Raw genomic sequence first — 25528 nt, forward strand, 5'->3', positions numbered from 1 at the left:
CCAACTTATTAAAAGCAAAATACTGTCTGGAGAAAAATGAAAGTATTTGAAATGGCGACTGTAAGACTCTCATCAGCACCATGTTATGCTGTTGCTCTCTCTATTGCTCCTTGAGCTGTTGTGGCTGGACAGGTGGTAGTTCTTGGGGATATGAATACAGGAACCACCCGAGTGCCGCCTTATCCTCTAACACAGAGAGCAATATGTTTGTGAGTGTGCAGCACTGTTTTTGATGATGTTCTTGCCATGGTTGAATAGCTGGGGCTATATGGAAGTAGGGGGAGGTGAGTGTGAGGCAGGCAGCATTAGAGAGGGTGAGGTGGATTATCTGGATGTTAGGCCCGAGTGTCAAGGAGCACTGCTTTGTGAGTGATAGGGTGCGGTGCATAGGGCAGTGTGAGTGGGTAAGAGATGGCTTTGACAACTTGTATGTGACGATGAGACCTCTTGTAGCAGTGCTCCCAGGTCCTTGGCTTCAGATGCTTGGAATTGACATCGCTGGCCTTCTGCCCCTACTATCCTCTGGAGATGGTCCTTGAGGGTCTCGAGATACGACCCATCTCCCCTTGGAATGATTGTGAGTCCCGATCTGCCCACTTCCATAATAATGCCTCCACCACCAAATTTGTTACCCTGGAGATCTCTCTCTCTCTGCCCTGGTGTTCACTTTGCCTTCATTTATGCAGTTTCTCTTTAAAAGCAACAGTTTGCCTCTAAGGACAGCAGGCTGTCTGCATCACAGGGTTCCTGCAGAATGCTGCAGATCTGAGCTCACTGCTAAATCCTGAGGCAGCTGGCAGTGTTAGGAAGAAGAGAACAGCATAGGAGTTCTTTGTTCTTTGTTCTTTGTTCTTTGAGTCACTCGGCCAGATGCAATAATCATCCAAGTGCGGTAGATGCACTGGTACCATGCGTGTTTCCCACCTCAATCTGAACCTGCACCTGAAAAACAGGGGAACTTGAGTTGCTAGCCTTTGATATTCTGTCACAATTGATGCTCAATCTGCCCTCAGCTTTGAAATGAAATGAAAATCACTTATTGTCACAAGTAGGCTTCAAATGAAGTTACTGTGAAAAGCCCCTAGTCGCCACATTGCGGCATCTATTCGGGGAGGCTGGTACGGGAATTGAACCGTGCTGCTGGCCTGCCTTAGTCTGCTTTAAAAGCCAGCTGTTTAGCCGTGTGCTAAACCAGCCCCTGTTACATTCCCAACTGAAATGTAGAACTGATACAAGAAAATATTCATATCTTTATGATACAGTGCATGATTTGAACTTCATATATTTATTTGTGAGCGCGGGAAGGTTATGCATCCCTGTCAGAGGGATTTTGACGAAGTTAAAAAAGGCTATTCTGAGTACATAGGATTATGACGAGGTATGTAGGCAAATGTTTCAGAATTTATGGAGACGGTCAGGCCAGACTCATGGAGAATTTGGAAGGGTTAAGCAGCACATACTTAGTCGATTGATACAAGCAATAGCAGTTGAAACTACCTCTAAGGCTTTGGGAAAGGTCGTTCTCTTCGAAGAATTTAAGAATTTCCTACCTTGGGTGAAAAGAAGCCATGTTGAACACCAAAAGGTGACGACCGTGAGACAATCAGCAATTATGGCTGACAATTATGAGCTGATCCATAAATTTAAACTTTGTTCCATTCACCCCCATCATTTTGAAAAAGAAAGGAAGTGGGAGAGTAAAAGGAAGGCAGGTGGCAAAGGTAAGGAATGGACAGCTGGGAATGCCCCGAGATCTCCTCCTCAGACCAGGAAGGAAGCTACTAGGGGGAGGGGGAGACTCAAAGGCCGAAGTGTTACCATTGTAATAAAGTGGGACATGTTCATTTAGCATGTTGGAGTTGCAAGGAGAACCCATGGGACTTGTTGGAGTTCATAAGGAGGATTCTGAAAATGCACAAAAGTGGAGAATACTACAGGGCAGACAGTAGCGGGGGTCAAACGAGCAAGGTTCCGAACCTTCCAGGCTGAAGAAGAGATAATAGTATTGTTGCCGTTGCAGGGAGAACGTCTGAAAGCGAAATTCAGTGGCCCTATGAGGTGGTTAGGAGAGTGAGTATGGTAAATTACTTAATCAATACTCCAGACCGTTGGAAGAAGGACCGGTTGTGCCATATAAACATGCTAAAGGAATATTATCGTATGGAGGAGGAAGGAAAGGGACAAGCGTGTCAGATGGTACAAGTAGTGGAAGAAGACAGTAATGGGAAGAGTCAAGTAGGAGAAGAGGTAGACGGTACACAGAATGACCCTCCGATAGTACAATTAACAAATACAGACATCTTAGGACAATTAGAGGCCCAGTTGGCCTATTTAGAAGACCAGTGGAAAGGTATAATCGAAAAACTGAAAAAATAACAACAAGTTTGCAGTGACACACCCGCATGCACTCCAGTAACTAGCCATGATGCAGACATAGGAAACCCCGAACCAATAAAGCAACACCAATATCAGCTGCATCCAGGGAAACTGTCTCAGTTAGAGGTAGAGATCCAATATGTGTTGGTATTACAATAAATACCTAGCAATGTGGCTATCCATTTTTTATACCGAAGGTCTACCCACAAAGCTTCATTTGATTCCCCCTCCAAGATACCATCTCTCCTTACTGCAATAACTGACTCCTTAACTAATAATGCAATGCCTCCCCCTCTTTTACCCCTCCTCTGTCTCACCTGAAGATTCAATATCCTGCGCTGTTGAGTTGCCAATCCTGTCCTTCCCTCAGCCATGTCTTCGTGATGGCCACTATATCACAATTCCACGTGTCAATCCTCACCCTTAACTCATCAGTTTAACCTTTAATACTCATCGCATTAAAGTAGAGGCCATCCTGCCTTGCCTTACTCCCTTGAAACTTAATACAGCTGCATTCCCTTTGATTTGATTGCTTTACTGTATTATGCTGTGCCCTCCCATGCCGAATTAGTTAAAATTCCTCCCAACAGCACTAGCCCTCCCAACAGCACTAGCAAACCCGTCAGCAAGGATGTTAGTCCCGCTCTGGTTCAGGTGCAGACCGTCCCGCTTGTACAGATCCTACCTTCCCCAGAGATTTTCCCAGTGATCCAGGAATTTAAAACCCTCCCTCCTTCACCATCTCTTAAGCCACACATTTGTCCGTGCTATTCTCCAGTTTCTGTGCTCGCTGGCACATGGTATTGGGTGTAATCCAGAGATTACAATCTGAGAGGTCCTGCTTTTTAGTCTACTGCCCAGCTCCCTGAATTCTTGATGCAAGACCCCATCCCTACTTCTACCTGTGTCATTGGTACCCACATATACCATGACCGCTGCCTTACCGCGCCCCACAGATAGGCTACTTGTGGTGCCAGTAGCTTGGCTCTGTCGGCACTCCCTGGAATACCAATTTGCAGGTGGGACCCTAAGTGACTCCTGAACTACCTGCGTGTTTCTCTGTTTCTCTTACACTGCCTGGTGGTCACCCATTCCCTTCCTTCCTCAAGTCCCTTCAGCTGTAGTATGACCACCTCTCAAAATGAGCTATCCACGATGCTTCCCAATGTCCGCAGCTGCTGTTCCAGCTCTGAAACCCGAGCTTCCAGGAGCTGAAGTTGGACACACTTCCTGCACAAATGCTGGTCCCAGGGACTGGAAATGTGCCCGGCTACCCACAAAGAACAGGTGGAGCATGCAACAGCTTCGAGCTTTCCTGCCATGACTAGACCTTTTTAAATTTAAAACTTTAGAAGATCCTTATATTTAAATAATAATAAATCAACTAAGTCCCTACCCTTGCTGAAACAATGACTTACAATGTAATAAAGTTTGAAAAATACCCACCAGGAACTTACTCACCAGTCAGCTGTGTCTGTTGGTCCCACTTCACTTTCTAAACTGTAACGTCTCCTCTGAAAGCTGCTGTTAGTGGGTCTGATGGTCCCCGCTGAAAGGCCGCCGCTTACCTTTGAAGACAGGTAGGAACACAGGCCTCCCACAGGTTTACCGCAAGAAAGACCGTCTGCTTCCACTGGTCATGTTTCAGCCACCACAGGGTACCCACCTGCTAGCTGGAAAATTCTAGTTGGCACAGAGGAGGATCCTTAATAGGCTTGGAGATGGGAATGTGCTGATGAAAAGAGATGCCAGCTGGCTGGAGGCAGGAATTTTCGGACCCTTCCCGACCAGGCACTGAAAATCCAGCCCATGATGTGTGTGGTAGGCTATATTAGGGGTATTGCGGTACCTAGGTGGGATGTACCTTATACTGTAGTATGAGTGGTAGAACCTGCCTGCTGGTTCCGCCCAGCAGGCGGAGCATAAGAGTCTGTGTTTCACCCACAGCAATCATTCTGTACCGGAGCCTCTGGGGTAACTACTTGTTCATTAAAGCCTTCAATTGGACCACAATCTCGCTTCAGTAGTGATTGATTATGCATCAATTTAATGAACAAGATTGAAGAATGGCTGCTCTCCACATCAAGCCAGAGTGTCTACAAATCAACCCCCACGCGGCAAATGCAGCAGCAACTTTTAAACATTGGCTGGCATGTTTCAATGGGTACATCAGGACGGCCCCGACTACCCCCATGGATGAACAGAAAAATGCAAGTCCTCCACTCAAGGATGAGCCCAGAAATCTACACGCTTATCAAAGACGCGGAGGGTTTCGAGGACGCAATGACTTTGTTAAAAGAGCACTACGTCCGCACTGTGAATCAAATCTATCTGGCCTCTGGGTCCCACTCTGTGGAGATCCAGGGGTACTGCATAGCTAACCTCACGGTCCAGGGCGTGGAGTTCAATAACTTCCGACTCTACGTCCTCCCCCATCTCTGCGCTGCCACACTCCTGGGACTGGACCGCCAATGTAACCTGCAAAGTTTAACGTTCAAATTCGGCGGCCCCATACCCCCCATCACTGTCTGCGGCCTCGCGACCCTCAAGGTCGACCTGCCTTCCCTGTTTGCAAACCTTACCCCCGATTGCAAACCCGTCGCCACCAGGCGCAGACGGTACAGTGCCCAGGACCGGACCTTCATTAGGTCGAAAGTCCAGTGATTACTAAAAGAAGGCATTATCGAGGCCAGCAACAGCCCCTAGAGAGCTCAAGTGGTGGTTGTAAATACCGGGAGAAACATAGGATGGTCATAGACTACAGTCTGACCATCAACAAGTATACGCAGCTCGACGCGTACCCTCTCCCCCGCATATCTGAAATGGTCAACCAGATAGCGCAATACAAGGTTTTCTCCACAGTAGACCTTAAATCAGCCTACCACCAGCTCTCCATTTGCCCGGATGACCGCAAGTACACTGCATTCGAAGCAGATGGGCGGCTCTTCCACTTTCTAAGGATTCCCTTTGGTGTCACAAATGGGGTCTCGGTCTTCCAACGGGAGATGGACCAAATGGTTGACCGGTACGGTCTGTGGGCCACGTTCTCGACAATGTCACCATCTGCAGCCACGACCAGCAGGACCATGACACCAACCTCCGCAAATTCCTCCATACCGCAAAAATCCTGAACTTAACCTATAACAAGGACAAATGCGTGTTTAGCACCGATCGCCTAGCCATCCTCGGCTACGTAGTGCATGATGGAGTCATCAGCCCAGATCCCGAACGCATGCGCCCCCTCATGGAGTTTCTCCTCCCCCACTGCCCCAAGGCCCTGAAACGTTGCCTGGGCTTCTTTTCTTATTATGCCCAGTGGGTCCCCAATTATGCGGACAAGGCCCACCCACTGATCCAGTCCACGGTTTTTCCCCTATCGGCAGAGGCCCACCAGGCTTTCAGTCGCATCAAAGCAGACATCGCCAGGGCGACGATGCACGCAATCGATGAGTCCTCCCCTTCCAGGTCGAGAGCGACGCATCAGACGTAGCTCTGGCTGCCACCTTCAATCAGGTGGGAAGACCCGTGGCCTTCTTTTCACGCACCCTCCACGCCTCAGAAATCTGCCATTCCTCCGTCGAGAAGGAGGCCCAAGCCATCGTCGAAGCTGTGCGGCATTGAAGGCATTACCTGGCCGGCAGGAGATTCACTCTCCTCACTGAGCAACGGTCGGTAGCCTTCATGTTTGACAACGCACAGCGGGGCAAAATTAAGAATGATAAGATATTACGGTGGAGGATCGAGCTCTCCACCTATAATTACGAGATCTTGTATCGTCCCGGGAAGCTCAACGAGCCTCCTGATGCCCTGTCCCACGGCACGTGTGCCAGTGTACAAGTAGACCGACTCCGGAGCCTCCACGACAACCTCTGCCAACCGGGGGTCACCCGGTTCTTCCAATTTGTTAAAACCCGCAATCTGCCCGACTCCATCGAGGAGGTCAGGGCCGTAACCAGAAACTGCCAAATCTGCACAGAGTGCAAGCCGCACTTCTACAGGCCAGAGAAAGCGCACCTGGTGAAGGCTTCCCGCCCCTTTGAACGCCTCAGCGTGGATTTCAAAGGGCCCCTTCCCTCCACCGACCGCAACACGTATTTCTTAAACGTGGTTGATGAGTACTCCCGGTTCCCTTTCGCCATCATCTGTCCCGACATGACGGCTGCCACCGTCATTAAAGCCCTCCACAGCATTCTTACCCTGTTCGGTTTCCCCGCCTACATCCATAGTGATAGGGGGTCCTCCTTCATGAGTGACAAGCTGCGTTTTCTTATGGTCTTATAATTCATTGCCACAGAGGGTGGTGGAGGCACGGACGTTGAGTGTCTTCAAGACAGAAGTTGATAAATGCTTGATTTCTCGAGGAATTAAGGGCTATGGAGAGAGAGCGGGCAAATGGAGTTGAAATCAGCCATGATTGAATGGTGGAATGGACTTGATGGGCCGAATGGCCTTACTTCCGCTCCTATGTCTTATGGTCTTATGGTCAAGTCCTGCTCAGCAAGGGCATTGCCTCCAGCAGGACGACCAGTTACAACCCCCGAGGAAACGGGCAGGTAGAGAGGGAGAACGGAGCGGTCTGGAAGGCCGTCCTACTGGCCCTACGGTCCCAGAATCTCCCAGTGTCCCAATGGCAGGAGGTCCTCCCCAATGCACTTCACTCCATCCGATCACTACTGTGCACTACTACCAACGGAACACCTCATGAACGTCTCCTAGCCTTCCCTAGGAAGTCCTGCTTAGCGACCTCGCTCCTAACATGGCTGGCAGCCCCCGGACCCGTCCTACTCCGCAAACACGCGCGGACCCACAAGTCGGACCCACTGGTCGAGAGGGTACATCTCCATGCTAACCCCCAGTACGCCTATGTGGCGCACCCCGATGGCCGACAAGACACGGCCTCCCTCCGGGATCTGGCCCCCGCTGGTAAATGTGGTAGGCTATATTAGGGGTATCGCGGTACCTAGGTGGGATGTACCTTATACTGTAGTACGAGTGGTAGAACCTGCCTGCTGGTTCCGCCCAGCAGGCGGAGCATAAGAGTCTGTGTTTCACCCACAGCAGTCAGTCTGTACTGGAGCTGCTGGGGTAACTACTTGTTCATTAAAGCCTTCAATTGGACTACAATCTCGCTTCAGTAATGATTGATCGTGCATCAATGTGTAAATACATTCATTTGCTTTGACCACCCCAGTCATTACACTTCATCTGACAAGACTTAGATTTATTTGTTCTTAAGGGCAGCACGGTAGCATTGTGGATAGCACAATTGCTTCACAGCTCCAAGGTCCCAAGTTCGATTCCGGCTTGGGTCACTGTCTGTGCGGAGTCTGCACATCCTCCCCGTGTTTGCGTGGGTTTCCTCCGGGTGCTCCGGTTTCCTCCCACAGTCCAAAGATGTGCAGGTTAGGTGGATTGGCCATGATAAATTGCCCTTAGTGTCCAAAATTGCCCTTAGTGTTGGGTGGAGGTGTTGACTTTGGGTAGGGTGCTCTTTCCAAGAGCCGGTGCAGACTCAATGGGCCGAATGGCCTCCTTCTGCACTGTAAATTCAATGATAATCTATGATTAATCTAGGACAAAGGTTCAGCACAACATTGTGGGCCGAAGGGCCTGTTTTGTGCTGTATTTTTCTATGTTCTAAGACTGCCTTGCCCTGGGGCAACACTCTGGTCATCAATCGTCCTTACCACGTGCTCCCATTTCCTTCTCTGGGTCTCTCCCCCCCGCCTCTACTTCTCGAAACATTGCTTCCAGGGTGGCGTCACAGAAATTGGGGCAGGGGTCGGGGGGAGCCATTTCCCTGCTTGCGGGAACATCCCCTTTCACCCCGAGTGCTCCGAAGATTACCTCGCAGCCTTTCGTCAATTAGTTGGGCGGTATGTTGGAACAGTGGTTAGCACTGCTACCTCACAGCGCCAGGGACCGGGGTTCGATTCTGGCCTTCGGTGACTCTGTGTGGGGTTTGCACATACTCCCCGTGTCTGCGTGATTTCCTCCAGGAAGCTCTGGGTTCTTCCCACAGGCCAAAGATGTGCGGGTGGGTGGGGTCAGTCAGAGGTTTGGGCCTGGGTAGGGCGCGCTTTCAGAGTCCATCTTCCCTTATGTAGAGATTGTACCTTTTCCAAAGTAAGGCTGCCTGGAACAGGTGCTTTCCTGTCAATGCTGGTCGGTACCTGAGATGTTCGTAGTTGTCAGTTGGCCACACTGCATGAGGAATGCAACACAGGAACTGCTCAGGGCTTTGCTACTGCCAGGGAAATATACCGGGTGCACGAATTTCTCTTGCTGCCCACCTAATTCCAATCTGGGACAGGCACCGGATACATTGGCGCGCCCATGTCGAAAAGCCAGGGCACTCAAATTTCTCGCCCTGATCTTTAAATGGGATTTTTCCAACACAGAATTACGTAAGAAACGTACAGAATGCAAGGATGAAAAAAAGCCAGTCAAAGCTTTTCCATTTTGGTCTTCAACTTATCTCGCTTTGATTGCTACTTTAAGGTAGAATACTTCAAGTGCTTTTGAAAGGAATTTTTGTTTTCATCACCGTCATTAGGTGTGGGCAATAACTGTGAGTCCCACACAAAACAAAGAACAAAGAAATGTACAGCACAGGAACAGGCCCTTCGGCCCTCCAAGCCCGTTAAAACATTTAAAAAAGATTAGCATTTATTGACTGCAGGACATCAAATTGTTTTGCTGTCGATGAAGTACTTTCAAAGTGTAGTTGAAATTGCAATGTAGAATATAATATAAGTTGTTCATACTTCACATAACTCAATGAGGTTTCTCTTTCTAAGCTGATGAGCATGAACATCTCTAACCTTTCCTCATTTCTTTACAGATCGGTCGAGTAACTAATTCTTCAGTCATGTAATGCATAGATTTACATAGAATATACAGCTATTTGGCCCAAGTGTGTTTTTATCATAGAATTATAGAATTGCTACAGTGTAGAAGAAGACCATTTGGCACTTCTATGTGCACTCCACGCAGGCCCACACCCCCGTCCCACCTCTGAAACCCCGTCACCTAACCTACACATCTTTGGACACTAAGGGTCAATTTACCATGATCAATCCACCTAACCTGCACATTTTGGACTGTGGGAAGAAACCGGAGCACCCAGAGGAAACCCACGGAAACACAGTGAGAAAATGCAAACTCTACACAGTCACCCAAGGCCGGAATTGAACCCGGGTCCCAGGTGCTGTGAGGCAACAGATCTAACCATTGTGCCACAGTGCCTCCTCCCACTCTAATCCATCGAACCTTATCAGTACAGTCTTCTTATTTCTTTCTCCCTCAATGTACTTTTCGAGCTTGCTTATGACATCTTTACTTGACCCATTCCTTTAGCAAATGACCGTTTTCTAAATTCACTAATCTGAAGGTATAGTTCTTGCAGCTGTTTTCTCAATACTTATTAACATATCCGTGTCATTTTTTTTAAACCATTCTCTAGTTGGTGATGGACTCTGTGCCAGCTATTGAGATTGAAGAAACATGTGCGACCGACTCAAGTTATGAAGAAATAGATGTAGTTGAGGTATGTTGAGATGCAAAAACACAATTAAGGGGATGCGACATAATTTTCTGTTTTGAATAGTCAAATAGACTTTCTTCATGCAACACTGAAAGGAGTTATCTATATAGTCCTGTTGTGCTTCTATTGTTACTGCATGTAAATGTAAAGTCCCCATTGGTCCCAGATGACATGGTGATGATTTAACCTGAAGATCACCACACCCCAGGTAAGAGGCCAGGTTGAGAAGGTGAGTCATGAATAACCTCGGCTGGTACAGGCCTCGCTCCACATCACGAACCAGCTGTCCAGCCAACTGAGCTAAACTGGCCCCAGGAATTTACTGCATGTAACAAGGTAGTGCCTAGACCTTCCATGTGGGATTGTGAACCCTTTGCCCCTCACATTTCACTTTAAAGTAACCTGTGGCAAAATGTCCTGAACACATTCAACCAAAATTGATCCTGAGTAAAACAAATGAACTATCACAGCCTTGGATTTACTTTGAACCAACCCAGCTGCATCAAGAGGAAAGATTTGTTCTCAGATTGAAGCTGTAAGCCATGTAGTGGTCAATACTACAGTTTTGTCACAAAACCTTTATCAGTGAATAGACTCAAACATCAGCATCACAACACAAAGTTTTATTTATAGTCCCTGTTACTTGTTACAAAACAATGTTGCTTTTTCTTTTTATTTCTCCAAATGATTCAGGGTCATAAAATTAAATGCAGCTCCTTACTCTTGAACCCCAACCACATGTAGGATGCACAATGAGGGACTGGAATTTGCAGTTTAATTGTGATTAGTCAGCACTCATCAAGATTACTATATAAGGCTGACAGAAACTTCTGAATTCTGCACTTTGTCTGCTGGTTTAGCCCAGTGGGCTAAACAGCTGGCTTGTAATGCAGAACAAGGCAGCAGTGCGGGATCAATTCCCGTACCGGCCTCCCCGAACAGGCGCCGGAATGTGGTGACTAGGGGCTTTTCACAGTAACTTCATTGAAGCCTACTTGTGACCAGAGGCGATTATTCTGATTATTAAATGCTGAAATCCTGAAGTTGCTCTCACTGTTACCTTGCTTCTCCACAGGGTGCGCTGTTGCAGTCCTTACATATGCAATGAACACAGATCAGTAATGTGATGTGAACCTCAACTTTTCATGCATTACTCTCACTGTGAAAACCATTGAAAATGTTAAGCCAGGTTGAATGAAGACTAACTAAGTTTTTAATGGTCATAGTTACTCCTGAACAACCCCTCTGACCTCAAAAAGCTAATTATGTAAGTGCGGAGTGTCATTTCCTCAGAACAATATTTTAAAATTCCACCATTTTAAAAATACTATTTATGATGTTTCACTTTTTAATATAATTCCATGTTTATCTCTCCATCATATTTCCCTTCCTGTAAAATGATTTAAAATTAATTATAATTATGATTCCTTACAATACTTATGATTTTGCTGGGAGAATTCTTCTATATACTGGATGCCACAGTGCCACGAGAGATGGCACTAGATTTTAAGCAATGTTGAGGGAGAGGAAATTGATGCTGTACAGCCCAGTAGATCTTTGAGGATAGTTTTTCTCAACAGGTGAGAAGCTGCCCTTCTCTGCTGAGCACGACATCTGGGCCATGGTATTTTGTCCTACTGTGTGAGGAGGTCCCACTCCTCCCCCTCTTCTGTGTTACCCACTTAAATATAGATTTCCAACTACTGGAATCGTAAACTAGGAAAACAATTCACAGCATTGACCCATTTGTTATAATCTTGAGATGAGTTTTATACCCCCTGTGAAATGCTCACTGCTGAATGAATGTTTACATATTGCGAATAAAAACTGCCTGTTAAAGCAAACAAAATGAATTCCCAGTCCTCCTGAGTGAGGCTCATTATATATTCCTGGAACTCCCAATGCTTGAATGCAAATGTAAGCATGGTCATTCTGAGCAGTGTAAATCATTGTTGATTCCTTTGAATTCCACTAAGACAATGATTCTTTCACTTGATAACAGAGAACAATTTTCTTCTTACAATGTTTGCTCTTCCAACAGCTCCGATCAAAGAACTGTAACAGCTATTCAGACACTTCTGGTACGTGCACCCCATTCTTATATCACCGAGTTTATTTTAATCTACTTCTATTTTCTCACTGTTGCAGTTATTTGTTGCTTCGCCAATGCCCCCGGCCACAAAGTTGGTGAGACAGCCTGTCTCCGAACCTCTACGCCCGGGCTTTAGGAATTGATGAGAGTAACTTTGGCCAGCTTGCAACACCTTACATTGTTAGACTACTCTTCATGTGCAGAACCTTGGCAGTGGGTGGAATTAAATTCAATGAATAAATCTGGAATTTAAAACCAGTATCCGCAATGATGACCGTGAAAGTATCCGCGATTGTCGTTTACAAATCTGTAATAATTCCAGGAGACGCAGTCTAAAAGAGTTTTATTTCCAAACAAATAAAGGCACAGCAGTGGTGCGCAAAACAAATGTCCCAGCCCAGGACCCTCAGGAACTGCCGTTTCGGGTCCGGGGGTTGACATTTAAGACCCCCCTGGTGAGCCCCCATTTTGGCTGTTATGGTTACAAAATGTTGGCCGTAGACATACTGGTAGAAATCTTCACACCAAAAATAACAGCCAACCCTTCCTTCCAACCTGTGAATAACTCTACTCAGTGCCCGTCAGGGTCCTGGACGTGTATGCAATGGGCCTCTCTGTGCAATTGTCCCATTGATGTGAGAGGACTGAACCCGCTCCATTTAGAGAGGCATCACACCTTCGCATTAGTTCCTTTCTGGGGTAGTAATGGGCTGGTATATTTGAGGACAGCAGTTGTTGCTTTACATTTGCGAAGGCTTCATCCTGCGGTGCTGCTATGTCCACCTTTGATACTTTTTCTGTAACATGTGCAGGGCTAACAACAAAGTGGCCCAATTTGGGATGAATTCTCCATAATAATTATCAGGCCGAAAAAAGATTTGAACTCGGTTGTATTTAGCAGGGTCGGTGCATTCTTGATGGACTTGACTTTATCGTCCATGGGGTGTAGGGGGCGGCACGGTAGCACATAGAACATAGACCATACAGTGCAGAAGGAGGCCATTCGGCCCATCGAGTCTGCACCGACCCAGTTAAGCCTTCACTTCCATCCCATTCCCGCAACCCAATAACCGCTCCTCACCCTTTTGGTCACTAAGGGCAATTTATCATGGCCTATCCACCTAACCTGCACATCTTTGGACTGTGGGAGAAATCGGAATATCCGGAGGAAACCCACGCACACACTGGGAGGACGTGTCGACTCCGCACAGACAGTGACCCAGCGGGGAATTGAACATGGGACCCTGGCGCTGTGAAGCCACAGCACTACCCACTTGTGCTACCGTGCTGCCCTATTGGTTAGCACTGTTGCTTCACAGCGCCAGGGTATCGGGTTCAATTCCCGCTTGGGTCACTGTCTGTGCGGAGTCTGCACGTTCTCCCCGTGACTGCGTGGGTTTCCTCTGGTGCTCCGGTTTCCTCCCAATAGTCCCAAAAGACGTGCTGTTAGGTGAATTGAACATTCTGAATTCTCCCTCAGTCTGCCCAACCAGGCACTGGAGTGTGGCGACTAGGGGATTTTCACAGTAACTTCATTGTAGTGTTAATATAAGCCTACTTGTGACAATAATAAAGATTATTTTTATTATTTCTTATCTGCCCGGTACCATAGGCAGATTACTTCGCCTGCCTGGAATACACATTTCTCTCTCTTGAGATGTTGCCTGCATTGGAAAATAACCTCAAGACCTCCCCCAAGTTTGCTAGGTCCTCTTGTTCAGTGGCCCCAGTGATTAATGCGTCGTCAAGATATACCGCCACCCTAGGCAGCCTTGGAGAATATTTTCCATGACACGCTGAAAGATGGCACATGTCAACGAGACTCTGAAGGCAGACCTGTATCTTAGTACATTGTTAATTAGTACAGGTGTTAATTGTGACATACTGGATGTATTATCTGGTTCAGGCAGTTTCATGAAGGTTTGGCCACCTGCCAATTTGACGCACAAATCCTCTATAGGATACTGGACCAGTCATGATGCTTTGTTGACTGTTAGGTTTATAGTATCCACAAAGATGAACTGACTTGTCGGGCTTGGGGACAGGAACCACTGGCGCAGCCCATTCCATGCACTGCACTGGCTATGGATCCCGAGACATTCCAACCGCTCGATTTCCTTCTCTACCTTCGGCAGCAAAGATTACGGACTGGCCTAACCCTGAAATATTTTGGTATGGCATCGGCTTTCGCTCATTTTATTTTATCGAGGCTCTCTTAGAATACTTCAGGGTAATTGCAAATAACCTCCTACAATTCACTCATCATGAATTGAAAATTTTCCAGCCAGTGCAGTCAGATCTTCTGGGGTCAATCCCTAAGTCCTGATTCTCACACAAAAATGTGTGGGGGTCGGGCCAACTGCTGTCCAAGCTACTGGGCTCATGGCGTTCCCCATAATCTTCAAAGGTTGTCACATGTACATGGCGAGTCTGGCCCTGGTGTCCCTTAGGAATGGCAGAATACTCGTTTGGAGATTATAGAATGTTCCCCAATGACGGAGACAGCAGTTCCCGTATCCACCTCCACCTCTCAGGAATGACTGTTGACTCTGGGCGACGTTGGTCGTGACGATGCAATTTAACTGCATAATTTCGCCCTCTCTGGGCTGGCATGCTTGCAAGGTATGGATCTGAGGTGACTTTGGCTTCCAGTCTGGGCAGCACGCGTACTGCCGATTCTGGCAGCCTTGCCTGGGTCATGCTTTTGACAGCGCCTACAACGGCTCTGCGACTGGCAATTGTGTTCCTCTGGGAAGCTTTCCCAGATATTTCTGGGGTTATCCGGTTGTCCTTTAAAATGCTGTCCTTTCAGAATGTTGGATTAATGGTGGGAGAGGCATGTGAGTGCCTTTAACGGATACACTGGCGTGGACCTTCCCACCAACCTGAGGACGCTACTATCCGCCATCCCTTGAAGTTCTTGAGCCCCTTTCTCAGCATTTTCCTGGGACAAAGCTATTCTGTGGTCCTTTTGAGGTCCAGGTTGGGCTCCAACCGTAATTTGTTCTGGGTTGTAAGATTGTTAATCCCCCACATTAGCGTAGCATCTAGGTCAGGGATGGGCCAAATTCGCAGTACTCTGCCAACTTCCGCAATCTAGCAAGAAATTCCGTAACATGTTCCCCTGGGGTCCTCCCAGCTGTGTTAAAATGGTAGTGTTGGACGATTACAGATGACTTTGGGTCGTAATGGCTTTGAGCATTTTACTGTCGGGGGCTGCTGGATAGGCTAAGCTTTTGATGATGCCAAATGTTGGAGCCCCACATGCTGTTAGGATTACTTTTTGTCTCTTAGCCCCTTCAGTGCCATTGGTGCAAAGAAAAAGCACATGTGCTCGGCATACTGGCTCCAGTCTTCTACTTTTGTATCATACTGCTCAAGTCTTGCAAAGAAAAGCATTTCTGGGTTTGTTTGTTTTTCTTACCTGAGTTGCCTTCTAAAGTTTTAAAGGCTTCTCAGAATCCCGTGCTTGATCCTCGTCGCCAGTGTAATAATTCCAGGAGGCGTAGGATATGAATAAATAAAGCCGCAGCCACGCTTTCCAAAACACATGTCCCAGTCTGGAACCATCGGTCTGGGTCTGGGGACGATATTTAAGGCCCCGCTGGTGAGTGCCCATTTGGCGAACATCCACCCACTCAACATGGGAACTCACATTCTATGAAGCCCATGGGGAAGATCAATCAGCGATGCCCCGTGGTCTTTGTGAAAGTTATAACAAAACCCAAGTGGTTCACTGCTGTCTTTTAGGGAAGGAAATCTTCCACCTTTAGCTGGTCTTAATGGGGTTGACGCTTAACAGCCCTCCAGCCATCCACTCAGTTCAAGGCCAATTAAAGATGGGCAACAAATGCTGGCCTTGCCAGTGACACCCACATTCCATGAAGGAATGAATTTTACACATCTCCGAACCCTTGACGGGGCAATAGGCAACCTGTTAACACTGAGGAGCAAGGAGGATGGAAGGAGAGTAAATGCCTAATCAAAGAAAAGTCAATTTATGATGCTTTTGAAGATAGAGAGTGAAGTAATAACATATAGATGCTGAAGGACAGAATTCCAAAGGGTAGGAATAGCTGCAAATGGTCACGGTAGGAACGGAGAGGGAACAGAAACAAGGGGCTGGATTCTCTGACCCCGACTCTGAAATTGCGTTCAGCGACGGGGCGTAGAATCCCCGATGATGCCGAAATTGGGGGCGGTGGAGTTTTCGCGATGCTCCGCCCCCTGAAAAGTGGCATACTCACAGAGTACAGCGTGCGCCGTATCCACGACCTCTGTACGTTGGCTGAGGCCTGCCCCGCGATGCTGCGTCACCGACCGGCGCAGTTCCGGACGCCGTGGGACACATGTGGTCTCACCCATCGGGAACTCAGCGTGGCGGCTGCAGACTCAGCCCAGCGCTGCCACAGTCGGGGGAGGGCCAATCCGTGGGCAGAAGTGGACATATTTGGGGCTGGGAGCACTGTGGTGGGGCGGTCCTGGGCTTGCGAGCCGGCCAGAGGGGGGGCGGGCCGGGTCCGCAAGTGGCATCCACCATGAAGCACGGCGTGGCCGCTGCAGGCCGCCACCGTGTGCATACGCGGCCACGCCAGGCCGTATCGATGGCTGTTCTCCAGGCCGTATCGATGGCTAGAGCCGGGTGCTCTTCGCTGCCTCCCTGCTAGCCTCCAGCAAAACGGGGAATCAGTGGCCGTTTTGTGCCAGTTTTCCTGGCGTGAAACACCACCGTTTTCACACCGGGTGGGGACTTTGTCTCCAGAACAGAGAATCCAGCCCCAAGTTAAGAGCCAGTATAAGAGGAGGTGAGATTGCATGCAGGAATGTATGAATGGAGGAGAATTCAAAGTATGACTATGGACCCGATTTGGACCCCATTGGGACGGCACGGAGGGACAGTGATTAGCGCTGCTGTCTCACAACACCAGGGACCCGGATTCAATTCCGGCCTTGGGTGACTATCCGTGTGGAATTTGTAAGCTTTCCCGGTGTCTGCCTGGGTTTCCTCTTGGTGCTCCGGTTTCCTCCCACAGTCCAAAGATGTGCAGGTTAGATGGATTGGCCATGCTAAAATTGCCCCATAATATCCAAAAAGGTTTGGTGGGGGTTATAGGGATGGGGTGGGCGTGTGGGCCTAGATGGGGTGTCTTTCATAGGGTCAGTGCAGACTCGATGGACTGAATGGCCTCCTTCTGCACTGCAAATCATAGAGTTTAGAGTGCAGAAGGAGACCGTTCAGCCCATTAAGTCTGCACTGGCCCTTGGAAAGAGCACCCTACCCTAAGCCCATGCCTCCACCCTATCCTCACACTTCCACCCTATCCCCGTAACCCCAACTAACCTCTTTGGACACTAAGGGCAATTTAGCTTAGCCAATCCACTTAACCTGCACATCTTTGGACTGTGGGAAGAAAACGGAGCACCCGGAGGAAACCCACACAGACACGGGGTGAAAGTGCAGCTTCACTGCAGAGTCCACAAGCCAGCCTATCTCGAAGAGTATCTCAGCAAGTATTGCACCAAATTTGCAGTATTTTGCTAACCTTCTTAAAGTCGCTATGTATTGTAAAATATTTTCACCTTCTTCCTGGCTATGGTGGTGGAATTGGGACGTTTCTGCAATCAATAATGGTCTTGGAGTGAAATGCCCCTCTAAGATTTTCATTAATTCAATGTGGAACATATCTCCTGGTTTTTATGGGCGATCTAAATTTTGTAGCAGTGGAAAAGTTTTACACCATTCAGTTGGGACATGTTGCGACTTTAGGTCCTCTAGTATCTGATTTGCTCTGATAAACAATTAGAATCTTTCCACGTATGAGTTCCAAGTCTCACATCTTTATCAAATGCATCCATGGTGCCAGGTTTTCTCTTTGTTTCAGATCCCGGCTCCTAGGGTCTACACTTAACCAACTTTCCCCCTCCTCCCACCCCCTTTCCAATTTGTAATGGGAAGTATGGTACAAATCACTTTGATTACAAGCAACTACAAATCTTTCAGTTTTGCATGATTATAGTTCGACTTCCTCCGCCCCAAGTAGTGGCCCATGCAGAGTCGACAGACTTCGAAATCTCCGTTTCTCGCAGCCCATTGATCTTTGCCTTGTGTGCGGTCCCTGCAGCCCAGACCCCTCTCACTTCAATGCAAGTAGGTTTCCCCCGACTGTCGCTCTTGCTCACAGTCGCAGTCAAAAATAATTTGAAACCTACAGCATTGACGGCAGCACTTCACCCGACGTGTGCGTGCGTCCTGAGAATTTTCTGTTGCTCCCGATGCCACCTCCACTTTTTAGTTGACAAACTTCTTCTTCCAGGTGCTTTTGTGCCTCAATCCTCGTCACCAGTTTTCTCTTCCGTTATATTTGTTGCCACAAAAAGACAAAGTATGGTGGTGTCCACACTCTGCATTCTTATGAAACATAATGAGAGGTTTAGTAAGAGGAGTTGTTCAATACAATCAAAGATGGAGAATTGTCTAAAGACCCCCTCAACACTCTGACGACATCACTGCACATCACGTGACGCTTCACCAGCAGGAATGTAATCCCTAATACATTCCAAAACCTACATGAATAATGTCATGAGGTGATACAGTGTGGTGTTTTTCTACTGCGGTGTTGTACTTTGGAGTGAAGAATGTGGCTTGGGAACATAATTCCTGTCCAAAAATGTAAAGTTTTCCTTTATTTTAAATGTTTTTGCTATGGTCTGAATGCATGAACTCCTCTGTGAAGGAACCCCTGCCGACCTTAAATCCTGGACATTGGCATCCGAATAGGAATTCTTGACATCCACCATTCAAATAGGGTGCATTGCAAACAAGGCTTTCTGTCATTTTCATCAGCTTAATCTCTGCCCCTCTGTTCCTTACTTTTCCTTTAAGACACTCCTTAAGACCCATCTCTTTGTCTAAGCTTTTGGTGATAACACCTTGTGTGCCTTGGTGTCAAATTTTGTTTAATAATTGCATTATGACGTTTTACTACAGTAACGGTGCTATATTCACAAGGGTTGTTTCACATACATCTGGTCACATTTGGTATATTATCGAGTTGTCCTTTTAACATATGGAATAAATAAACAGTAGAGGCATTAAACAAGTACTTTGTGTTTCCTGGGCGAGTGCACAAAATTCTTCAGTAAACAGAGAGGAACCAAAGGCCTAGTGAACATGAGAACTTGAAGAATTAGTAAAGCAATAGTACTGGATAGAATAATGGGATTTAATATCGACAGATCCTCTGGGCTTTATGGCCTGCATCCTAGGATTTTAAAAGAGGTGGATGCAATAGTAGATGCATTGATTTTGATCTTCCAGCATTTCCTCAATTGGAGCAACCACAAGGATTGGAAAGTCACAGATGTAACCCCACAAACCATGAAAGAAGGAAGAGAGAAAATGGTGAATGATGATGTCAGGTAGACAATAAAACTGAGAATCAGGCTGAATATAGGAGTTTCAGTCAGAAAGTGAAAAAGCAAATCGAGAAGCAAAGAGAGAGTATGAAAAGAGACTGGCAGTGAACATAAAAGGGAATCCCAAAGTCCTCTACAGGCATATGAATGGAAAAAGGGGACAAAAGGAGTTATGGGGCCAAATAGGGACCAAAAGAGGGATTTACACATGGAGTCAGGGGTATTTGCATCCATGTTTATCAAAGAAGATGCTGTTCAAGTCAGGAATGAAAAACAAGGTAATACCAACACTTGAATGGTTTAAAATTGATAAGGAGGAGGTATTAGATAGGCTATCTTTACTTAAAAGTTGATAAGGCACCAGGACTGGATACTGAGGGAAGTGAGAGTAGAAATTGTGGAAGTATTGACTATAATTTTCCAATCTTCCTTAGACTCCGGGTAGTGGCAGAGGACTGGGGAATTGCAAATGTTATACCCTTATTCACAAAGGGATGTAACGATAATCCCAGCTGGTCCTGGGGATTTACCAACCTTCAATCCATTAATTTTTTTCTTTATTAATACTAATTTCTTTCAGTTCCTTATTTTCACAAGAGTCTTGGTTCCCTGAAATCTCTGGGAGATTTTTTGTATGTTCCTCCAGGAAGACGGATGCAAAATCACTGTTTGGTTTCTCTCATTTCCCTATTATCCATTATGAATTCTCCTGTCTCTGCCTGTAATTGACCAACATTTGTCCTTGCTAATCTTTTCCTTTCCACATACCTAAAGTAACTTTTACAGTCCACTTTTGTGTTTCCTCCTTGCTTGCACTTATATTCTCTTTTGCCTTTCTTTGGAAGTTTCTTGGTCCTCCATTGCTAGATTCTAAATTGTTCGCAAATAAATATTTGAATGTATTTTCCCAATCCACCACACCCAACTTGCCCCTCAATCTTCATAGTTTCCTTTGTTCAGATTTTAGACCCCAGTTTCAGAATGAACAATATGATTTTCAAACTTACTGAAAAATTCTATCATATTGTGATCACTATTTCCTAAAGTCTCATTTGCAGCAAGGTTACTAATTAGCCCTTTTTCAGTACGTAATATTAAATCTAAAATAGCCCAATCCTTAATTGGTTCTTCAACTTTTTCCATCTTGTTCGCTCCAGAAATTCATCCTCCACAGCATTAGTGCTAATTAGGTTTTTCCACTCTATAATGTACATATTCACTCATTATTACTGTATTATCCATGTTACAAGCAGCTCTAATTTCCTAATTTATACCATGTCCAACATTGCCACTACATTCTGGTGGCCTATAAATAACTCCCACCAATTTTCTCTGTCTTTGCTGTTTCTTAGCTCCGCCCAAACTGATTTTGCTTCTTGATCCTTTGATCTAAGATCCTCTATCACTCATGTACTGATCCCATCCCTTGCTGACAGTGCTACCCGCCTCCTTTTCATTTTTGCCTATGCTTTCTCAATGATGAAGATCTTTGACTATTCAGTTCCTTGTCTTGGTCACCTTATAAGCACCTGGGAAATTTTTTGGTTCCCCCCCACCGCAGGAATTGTCGATGGACGATTTGATGGACAATTGGAAGGTCCATTGACCTCACACATTGGTCCTGGGGTGGGCGGGACTGGTAAATCCCGCCCCACATCTCCGAAATGGCGATTAAATCATACCCACCTACCTCTATTTGTGCCTTCAAATCATCAATGCGCCAAAGGTTCAGTGGACTGATTGCTGGGATGACGGGTTTGTCCTATGAGGAGAGGTTGAGTAGATTAGGTCTATATTTCCTGGGTCTAGAAGAATGAGAATTGATCCAATTGAAACATATAAAATTCTTAAAGAGCTTGACAGGTTAGATGCTGGAGCATGTTTCATCTGGCTACGGCACTACGGGCCACAATCTCCGAACAAGGCCTGAGAGGAGAACAAGAAGAGAAATTTCTTAACTCTAGTGAATTGTGGACCGTTGAAATTCTCTTTCCCAGGGGATTGTGAATGCTTAATGATTGAATATATTCAAGGCAGAGATCAATGGATTTTTTGAATATCAAGGGAATTAAGGAGTATGAGGATATTACAGGAAAATTACGTGGAGGTAGATGATTGATCATGATGGCGGCACGTTAGTGCAGGGGTTAGCACTGTTGCTTCACAGTGCCAGGATCCCGGGTTCGGGTCCCGCTTGGGTCACTGTCTGTGCGGAGTCTGCACTTTCTCCCTGTGTTTGCGTGGGTTTCCTCCGGGTGCTCCGGTTTCCTCCCACAAGTCCCCCAAAAAGGTGCTTGTTAGGTGAATTGGACATTCTGAATTCTCCCTCTGTGTACTCGAACAGGCGCCGGAATATGGCGACTAGAGGATTTTCACAGTAACATCATTACAGTGTTAATGTAAGCCTACTTGTGACACTAATAAAGATTATTATATAGAATGGCGGGCAGCATGGTGGCACAGTGGTTAGCACTGCTGCCTCACGGCGCTGAGGACCTGGCTTTGATCCCGGCTCTGGGTCACTGCCCGTGTGGAGTTTGCACATTCTCCTCAGGTCTGCATGGGTCTCACCCCCACAACCCAAAGATGTGCAGGGTGGGTGGATTGGCCACACTAAATTGCCCCTTAATTGGGAAAAAACAAATAATTGGGTACTCTAAATTTATTTTAAAAAAGATATAGAATGGCAGAACAGGCTTGAAGGGCTGAATTGTCTTTTTTTTGCTCCAGTCTTCCTATTATATTTATGTTGAATACGTGGGAACATTCTCCTGCTGAGAAACAATTTCACATTAAAATCGTAAACTATTTTTTCTTCTTAGCTATGTATTATTAACTCATAATGAATAACTTCATGTTGTGACCCCTAAGAGACAACAAAACATTTTTGCATATAAATTTATCTTACACTGCTTTAATTTACGAACTGCAGGTTATGCAGAGCCTAAATGATCCAATTTATCCCATATAAAAGCATGAGCCTTGTGCCTCAGAAAAGAAGATCTTGGAAAATAACTAAATAAAGGTTCAGTCAAACGCAAGGATATGAAGTTGTCAGCGTGTGTCTGAAATAATTTGCCATTTTCATACAGAATCAGTTGACCAAGATTATGAGATGATAATCCCTGAACCAGAGAAGAGAAGTAGTAACGAATCAACTCCCAAACGGATATCCAGGTAAGAGATACAAAAACAAAATAACTATGGAGACTGCAAATCTGAAATTAATGACTACGTGAGGCTTCACTTTTGTGCTTCTGCAGTAGCAGAGTGAAACTGTGTTGTGTGGCTTTGGAGGTTTATGTTTCTGACGTGTGTTCCTCTGTAAATAAATTTTGTGTGCACGAAGATTCGACTCTAGATCTATCCTTCATGCCTGGCTATCTGGAATGAAACAAAAGGCCTGTCTCTGCAGCTCCGAGACGTCATGCAAAAATCAACTGCCCAAACAGGTTTAGATTCCTACCTGATGCTGGATTGATTCTGGCAATCAATTTGCAAGGGAATTTTTTTTTATATGGCCTGAAGGTTCAATTGTTTTTTTTTGTAGCATGTTAAAGAAAAACTGAGCAGTAACAAAAGCATATGGCTAACAAGCATAAGTAGTTCATATAGTTGGAACTAATGCTCAGTGATAGCTCAGCGATCTAGTACTGATGTATTTCCATTTGATTTAACGCGAGAGATAATGATTTTGCAGTTGCTGTTACTCTATCATCTTCCTTGGCAATTGATATACTGTAATCTTCAAATAACACAGGATGGGAAGTGATAGTGTTATAAGAAAATGAATTATTCATTTTTATTGGAATACTGACTATCTTGGGTTCATTATAACATGTAAGTCGAAGTTTGTTACTTAACTGCTTGTTCCATTAATATGAATGTTATCTCAACGAATGCTATCTCCAGAAGAGTTTGACTTTTCATATCCAGTCTTTCTAATAATTCGCTTTTTTGTCCATTATCTCTGCCTTGGCAACTTGGGCTATGTTTGTCAATGTGGCTCACAGACTCACTTTCACATGTTATGATTTGTGTCTCATTGCTATTTGTGACAAGGACCCTTGAACTTATAAACACAACTAAGGCTCTATTAAATTGTGTCATAGGATATTCCACCATTGTTGAAAATAGACAGCCCACAGCGACATTAGCCAATCAAGTGAGGATTTAATTAAAGACAGAGAAATAAGTTTTTGTCTACCCTCATGGTTTACTATGAGGCAAACTGTGCACAGTAGCACCGTGGTTAGCACTGTTGCTTCACAGCTTCAGGGACCCGGGTTTGATTCCCAGCTTGGGTCACTGTCTGTGCGGATTCTGCATGTTCTCCCAGTGTCTGCGTGGGTTTCCTCTGGGTGCTCCGGTTTCTTCCCACAAGTCCTGAAAAATGTGCTTGTTAGGTGAATTGGACATTCTGAAGTCTCCCTCTCTGTACTCTAACAGGTGCCAGAGTGTGGCGATTAGGGGATTTTCACAGTCACTTCATTGCAGTGTTATGTTCTATTGTGAGAAATATGAGAATGACTAGAGCGAGGGTAGGTCCAATCAAGGACAGTAGCGGGAGATTGTGTATTGAGTCTGAAGAGATAGGAGAGGTCTTGAATGAGTACTTTTCTTCTGTATTTACAAATGAGAGGGGCGATATTGTTGGAGAGGACAGTGTGAAACAGATTGGTAAGCTCGAGGAAATACTTGTTAGGAAGGAAGATGTGTTGGCATTTTGAAAAACTTGAGGATAGACAAGTCCCCCGGGCCTGACGGGATATATCCAAGGATTCTATGGGAAGCAAGAGATGAAATTGCAGAGCCGTTGGCAATTATCTTTTCATCCTCACTGTCAACAGGGGTGGTACCAGGGGATTGGAGAGTAGCGAATGTCGTGCCCCTGTTCAAAAAAGGAACTAGGGATAACCCTGGGAATTACAGGCCAGTTAGTCTTACTTCGGTGGTAGGCAAAGTAATGGAAAGGGTACTGAAGGATAGGATTTCTGAGCATCTGGAAAGACACTGCTTGATTAGGGATAGTCAGCACGGATTTGTGAGGGGTAGGTCTTGCCTAACAAATCTTACTGAATTCTTTGAGGAGGTGACCAAGCATGTGGATGAAGGTAAAGCAGTGGATGTAGTGTACATGGATTTTAGTAAGGCATTTGATAAAGTTCCCCATGGTAGGCTTATGCAGAAAGTAAGGAGGCATGGGATAGTGGGAAATTTGGCCAGTTGGATAACAAACTGGCTAACCAATAGAAGTCAGAGAGTGGTGGTGGATGGCAAATATTCAGCCTGGATCCCAGTTACCAGTGGCGTACCGCAGGGATCAGTTCTGGGTCCTCTGCTGTTTGTGATTTTCATTAATGACTTGGATGAGGGAGTTGAAGGGTGGGTCAGTAAATTTGCAGACGATACAAAGATTGGTGGAGTTGTGGATAGTAAGGAGGGCTGTTGTCGGCTGCAAAGAGACATAGATAGGATGCAGAGCTGGGCTGAGAAGTGGCAGATGGAGTTTAACCCTGAAAAGTGTGAGGTTGTCCATTTTGGAAGGACAAATATGAATGCGGAATACAGGGTTAACGGTAGAGTTATTGGCAATGTGGAGGAGCAGAGAGATCCTGGGGTCTATGTTCATACATCTTTGAAAGTTGCCACTCAAGTGGATAGAGCTGTGAAGAAGGCCTATGGTGTGCTCGCGTTCATTAACAGAGGGATTGAATTTAAGCGCCGTGAGGTGATGATGCAGCTGTACAAAACTTTGGTAAGGCCACATTTGGAGTACTGTGTACAGTTCTGGTCGCCTCATTTTAGGAAGGATGTGGAAGCTCTGGAAAAGGTGCAAAGAAGATTTACCAGGATGTTGCCTGGAATGGAGAGTAGGTCTTACGAGGAAAGGTTGAGGGTGCTAGGCCTTTTCTCATTAGAGCGGAGAAGGATGAGGGGCGACTTGATAGAGGTTTATAAGATGATCAGGGGAATAGATAGAGTAGACAGTCAGAGACTTTTTCCCCGGGTGGAACACACCATTACAAGGGGACATAAATTTAAGGTGAAAGGTGGAAGATATAGGAGGGATATCAGAGGTAGGTTCTTTACCCAGA

At 46.0% G+C, this 25528-nt stretch overlaps 1 protein-coding gene across 1 annotated transcript in view; it reads left to right on the forward strand.

Annotated features, from left to right (window-relative positions):
* The window catches only part of LOC140427776 (sorting nexin-9-like), a 169236-nt gene that overhangs the window by 45596 nt on the left and 98112 nt on the right, over positions 1-25528 (forward strand). Inside the window, exons 3-5 of the mRNA XM_072513416.1 lie at positions 9842-9925; positions 11964-12003; positions 22523-22607. Of these exons, the coding sequence (XP_072369517.1) occupies positions 9842-9925; positions 11964-12003; positions 22523-22607 (209 nt within the window). The remainder of the gene's footprint in view (positions 1-9841; positions 9926-11963; positions 12004-22522; positions 22608-25528) is intronic.

Source organism: Scyliorhinus torazame, chromosome 8 (assembly GCF_047496885.1).
Source record: "Scyliorhinus torazame isolate Kashiwa2021f chromosome 8, sScyTor2.1, whole genome shotgun sequence".
Taxonomy (NCBI): Eukaryota; Metazoa; Chordata; class Chondrichthyes; order Carcharhiniformes; family Scyliorhinidae; genus Scyliorhinus; species Scyliorhinus torazame.